Source organism: Hibiscus syriacus, unplaced genomic scaffold (genome assembly GCF_006381635.1).
Source record: "Hibiscus syriacus cultivar Baekdansim isolate YM2019G1 unplaced genomic scaffold, ASM638163v2 tig00111834_pilon, whole genome shotgun sequence".
In the NCBI taxonomy this organism is placed as follows: Eukaryota; Viridiplantae; Streptophyta; class Magnoliopsida; order Malvales; family Malvaceae; genus Hibiscus; species Hibiscus syriacus.
The window spans coordinates 1,593,595-1,598,945 of record NW_024063192.1 but is presented as its reverse complement, the minus strand read 5'-3'; the positions used below and the strand labels follow the sequence as shown (position 1 = coordinate 1,598,945).

Below are 5,351 nucleotides of genomic sequence, written 5' to 3'. Positions count from 1 at the left end.
TCAGAGACAAAATCCTCAGTTTGTGTCGTTTCTCTGTGTACCTGAATGCACACTCTGAGCTCAGTGCTTTTAAAATGGTATTAGGATAGGGGAAATGGTGCATCTATTAATAGGTTTAATGGCACTATAAGTCCTCAAACTATTATTTAAATTTTAAATTAATCTCTAAACTTAAATCATTCTAATCAAATCCATAAAGCATCATATGTATCAATCAAATTCTTCTATCACTATATTTGTTAATTTAAAAAACAAATATCAAATCAAATATGACATGAAACATATTTAAAACATGTCAAAATGTTAAGAGTTTATTTTGAACAAATATTATTTTGTACTTTCCTCATATTAATAAGAAAAATGTAAACTAAATTTGAAATCATATAAATAATTTAAATCAGACTTATTAAATAAATAATCATCTTAAATTTTAGAATAAATTACATGTTTAGTACATAAACTATTAGTTTTGATATGTTTTAATACATAATATTTAGTTTTTATTTCGTTTGTGTCTCGTCGTTAAAAATTTAACGGGTGATTTGCACACATTTTTATGGGTAAATTGCATCGCATCATTCATCACTTAACTATCTTCTCACTCCTATTTTGGTTACTAAAGTTTAATTTGAAAAGCTAGTTAAATTAATTTTTTTTAAACTTTACTATCAAAATAGGAATGAAAAGCTAGTTGAGTGATGAATGATATGATTTACCCATAAAATGCAACGACGTTAGCTTTAAATATGTTAGTTTTTAACATCTATGTACTAAAACAAAATAAAAGTTAAACGTCAAATATAATTTTTTAAAAAAAATAAAAGTTTAAGTACTAAAACAGACTAAAACTGATGATTTGAGTATTAAACATGCAATTTATCCTAAATTTTATTTAAAACTTCTAATTCAAAATAATTCATATGATAACTATACATGTATTTATAACTTATTCATATCTTTATTTTTTGAACATTGGGTTGTGGATAATAGCTTTCTTTCACAAGAAAAAAATTTAAAGAAAGAAAGCTATGGCCGAAGATATTAACCAACCCTAAACGTACGTACAAAATGAACCTCACTGCAAGCCTTTCCAACCATATTAAAATAGAATTCACATCATCATCTTTATTCCTTGAAATTTTCTTTTTCAAATTATTAAAAACTCAGTTTGATTGATATTATTATTAGAACAATATAAAATTATAAATCCACTGTATAATGCATGTTGATGGAAAACAGTTGCAGCCGATATCATTACAAATTCTTAAGAGTCAATCATATGAATTTCCTTGTTATTTCCATAGATTAATATACACCTATTTTATTTGATTAAATAATAATTTATAGACCGATCATGATTATCATAAAATAATTTAATTAAGATCGAAGCAAGCTAATTATAGTCCGATACTTGATCATAAGCAAATTTTGGCTTGACTTTGATTCAAATGAAATTTGAGTCAAATTCTTCGATTAGTCCCTAAACTATGCATAAACCGTCAAATTAAGAAATCAAGGCTTCTATAGTGGCTTTCTTTGCTGTTCTACAGAGAGGGCAACAATCGAGAAAAGCCTCGCAATCTTTGCATGAACAAAGATGTCTGCAAGGAAGGAACAAAACACACGAGCTTCGAGAATTGCAACATTTACACACCATTGATGCCTTCTTCTTCGTTTCGACGAGTCCTCTGTTGTTGTTCTCTTCCTCTGTTCCTCCACAGCAAGACTCTGCATCGCCGTCGAAACGACACCCGGCTTGGTCTTGTTGTTGTTGTAATTGTTCGAGCGTGTTGTTCAAAGAAACGACGATCGCTTCGTTCTCTTGCGCCACTCTTCGCCATGCTTGATTCTCCGTCTCCAGTTTGTTCAAGAGATTTTGAAGCTCCATTGTTCTGTTTGCTGCTCTCGCGAGCTCTGCTTCCTTTTGGCTGAATAAAGGAGTTGCCTTTGATTCTAGCTTTTCCGCCATTAACAAAACTTGCTGCTTTCTCTGTTCTTGCAGTAACAATCTCAGTCTCTCATTCTGGGGGAAAAAAATCAAAACTCCAATCATAAATATGGTAAACGAGGGAAAATGGGCAATAGCTTCGAGCTATTAAGACATACGCTCAAATTCTAACCTGGGATTTGATAAACTGATCAATGGATTCATCATTTTCTTCAAAACAAAAACTCTGATTCCCCGGTTGCTGAATCTGAAGCTGATGCTGCTGTTGTAGTTGTTGATTGCCGAAACAGAATTGATTAAACCCACCATTACCATTACCATTACCATGACCATTACCATCAAGGGAACAACACAATGGAAACCCGATATTATCCGAATATAACTGAGCTTGTATGGCCATTTTCTTCAATCAACAAAGAACCCCCCCCCCCAGAAATCTCTTTCCTTTCGACACAGAGAGAGAAAACAAGACGAAAGTGGAGGGTGATGGGTTATATTTATAAGGGTGAGATGAGAGTTATGAACATGTAAACATTATATAATATTAATTCCTGGCTTAATTTTCTGTCTAATTAAACAACTACGTACACATGCAGATTTTGTGACTAAACTATCGGGTCAGAGATTTCAGAGGGCATCTGTTTTGCTTGCCTTTGAATCAAAATTATACATTAAAAAAAGCAATTTCTAAAGTGGATCTAGTTTATCTAATCTGATGAATTAAAAATAAAATAAAAACTTGAATCGGTCAAATATTTTTATTTATTTATTTATTTATAGAATTGGATTCTTATCACAACTCTCCCTTATTTATTTATTTATAGAATTTTATAACAGTTTAATCTCATAATCGCCAACATTTATTTTGAATTTTCTTAATTCAGTGTCATGGGGATCTCGTTTTTTTATCTATCTTTTCTGTCATTCACATTGCACCTTTATTAAGCACTCTTAATATACATAGTTTAATCTAATTAAGAAAATATTTGAGTATTTAATTAGTTTGGTCACAATCAATGGTTGATCTGGTTAAATAATGTATAATCTTTTTAAGCGGACACATTCAAAATCAATTTGTTTCATCCATAATCTCAAGATTTAAATCTCTTAAAATATTTAATATTTTATTAGACTAATTTATATTTATTTATTGTTATTAACAAGTAACAATACAAAATTAAAAGAATTGTAAAATCTTAATTAATCGTAAATATTGACCGTTCAAGCATCTAATTCTAAATTAATTTATTCTCCCTATTATTTATCAATGAATTGTTTTTTTTTATAGAATCCAATATTTAGATTTGGGTTGGCTTCTGATTTTTCGTCCATTAATGCTGTTCGCTAAAGTTAAACAATAATTTTATCCATATCTTCTAAAGGTGTAACGTTGTCCTGGGTCCTTGTACGTTTCAGGCTTTTGAAAATTACTCCCTTGATTAGTTCTAGGAATTTAATCTCTGTCTAATTTAAAAATTAAACTACAATCGATAACGTCGTTAATTATTTTTCTAAAATTTAAATATGTTATCGATTGAATTTTGATTTTTAAACTTGTAGATAAAATTAAAGTCTATATATGTAATCAAACTAACAGATAAAAGAGTGTGACCGAATCACATGATTGAGTTGGATTTGAACTTGAAATATTAGAGTATCACATGTTTAATTTTAATGGGAAATCATTAATAAAAAATAGTGATATCAATTAAATTTCAATTATTGAATCAAATGAGTAGAGGGTCTAGATTTTGAAAGTCCAAAGAGTTGAAGGAGTAGGGCAGGGTTAAACCTCTTCTAAATGGTGAAATTATGAGTTTCTGGAATTGTCAAACAAAGGCAGGGAAGGTGATTTTTACGACAGGACAAATAGTCTCGAAGAATTATTTGTGAAAACGGAAATCAATTATCGAAGGCGTGTGAATTGAACATTGTTTCGAACCATAACTCTCGTACTCCACATGGACAAACCTTTTCATTTTTTTTAATCAGGAAGAAACATATAATTTTATGGTAGTGGGCAAACATAAATTTGTCATGCCCATGTCCATCCCTCTTTGGCAATGTACCATCAACAGTCTCCACGCCCCCAACTAATTGATATGAACTCTGGTAGCTATGTTGTACGATAATCTAATATAAGGTTAATAAAGACGCTATCGGCTAAATCTTAATTATAAGTGTGTATTTTGCCATCTTAAATACGTTTTATTTACGAGTGACAATCACTTATTGTGAAAGGATTTGTGGTTTTTTAAGACATACTATTATTTTTACATATGAAATAAAGGGGGGCAAACGGCTAAATCTTTAGTTTGAAAGCAATGTTTCCGTTTGGATTGGAGTAGGAAGCAGAGGGGAAACTTAAAGGCGAGGTGAGAGAAAAAATGGCACATATGGAGGTGGGGATCGGCACTAGGAACTTGTGAAATGTGTGAAGTTTAGTTTTTTTGGTTCATAGATTATTTTTTTTTTGGCACATGTTAATGTTAAATCACTCTTGTGAGTTAATGTTCGAACTCGTGATCTTTATAAATAACGACAATTCTTTTAATTTTTGAGATGATTTGGTTCGTGATGAGTCGTAGATTAAAATGACATAAATCCAGTCGATCCCATGAACCCTATTCTTATTCGAATCAACCCTGCTGGCTCGGCTCATCCGTATAGTGTATTCTTCGGTGCACGCCATGCGAAATTGTGAAGACACCAAAAGGGAATTCAATCTGGTATTTGGTGCTAACAAATGCAGCTTCCCAACTACTTCTCTTTGCTTTAGGCAAAGTGGTTTAGTGATATTGACCCAATTCCAATAATGGAGGGCCGTCCCCACTTCAGAGCTTGTGTTCGAGTGGTGCATGTCGAGAGCCAATGGCTAAAGCTATCAGTCTAGGCATGAACAGAGGCGGAATTTTACGAGTGCGAGATAAACTTCTAAAATTTTAACAACAATCAAGTTTATAAAACTACAGAGGTGAATGTAAAATTTCAATTAAAAGTCTATAAAAAATTTTAAAATATATAACAATTTAAATTTTTAAGAATAACCGGTGTATTCGACCCCTCGATCCTGTCACCGAGCCTATTCTCCGTGTTTTCAATTTGATAACGACGTAACCCTCTTTTTCTTAGTTTCTTGTGTAGGAAACACGGTTTTGCTTTGTTTTCTTTTTCAAGTGAAATAACTTGGAAAGAGGGGAATAGAAATCATGAAAACCCATGTTTTGTTCGGTCCAAACTCGTTCTGGATAATTGGAATTAATAAATATTTTATACATAATGTAAATATTAGTTATAAATTTTGACGTGTTTTTTGAATTAAAATTGCATTGAGCTTTCATTTTCTTGGAAGCACATGAATTGCGCCAATAACGTTTTCAAAAGGGCAAGTGGGCTTGGTTCT

General features: G+C 31.5%; 1 protein-coding gene across 1 annotated transcript; it reads right to left on the bottom strand.

Annotated features, from left to right (window-relative positions):
* Nucleotides 1-1,504: 1,504 nt before the first annotated feature.
* On the bottom strand, nt 1,505-2,611 carry LOC120171574 (probable BOI-related E3 ubiquitin-protein ligase 3). Its single transcript, XM_039179250.1, has 2 exons — nt 2,121-2,611; nt 1,505-2,023 (listed from the first exon to the last, which is right to left on the bottom strand). Exons 1-2 carry the CDS (start codon nt 2,346-2,348, stop codon nt 1,505-1,507), a joined length of 747 nt encoding a protein of 248 aa, XP_039035181.1. The 5' UTR covers nt 2,349-2,611.
* Between the last annotated feature and the right edge of the window lie 2,740 nt (nt 2,612-5,351).

What these genes read in the sequence shown, in the direction of transcription:
- LOC120171574 (XM_039179250.1), bottom strand. Translation starts at nt 2,348, where the DNA reads ATGGCCATACAAGCTCAGTTATATTCGGATAATATCGGGTTTCCATTG. An exon ending in ATCAGTTTATCAAATCCCAG is followed by an intron (nt 2,024 to 2,120) that starts GTTAGAATTTGA and finishes TTTTTCCCCCAG; the next exon opens with AATGAGAGACTGAGATTGTT.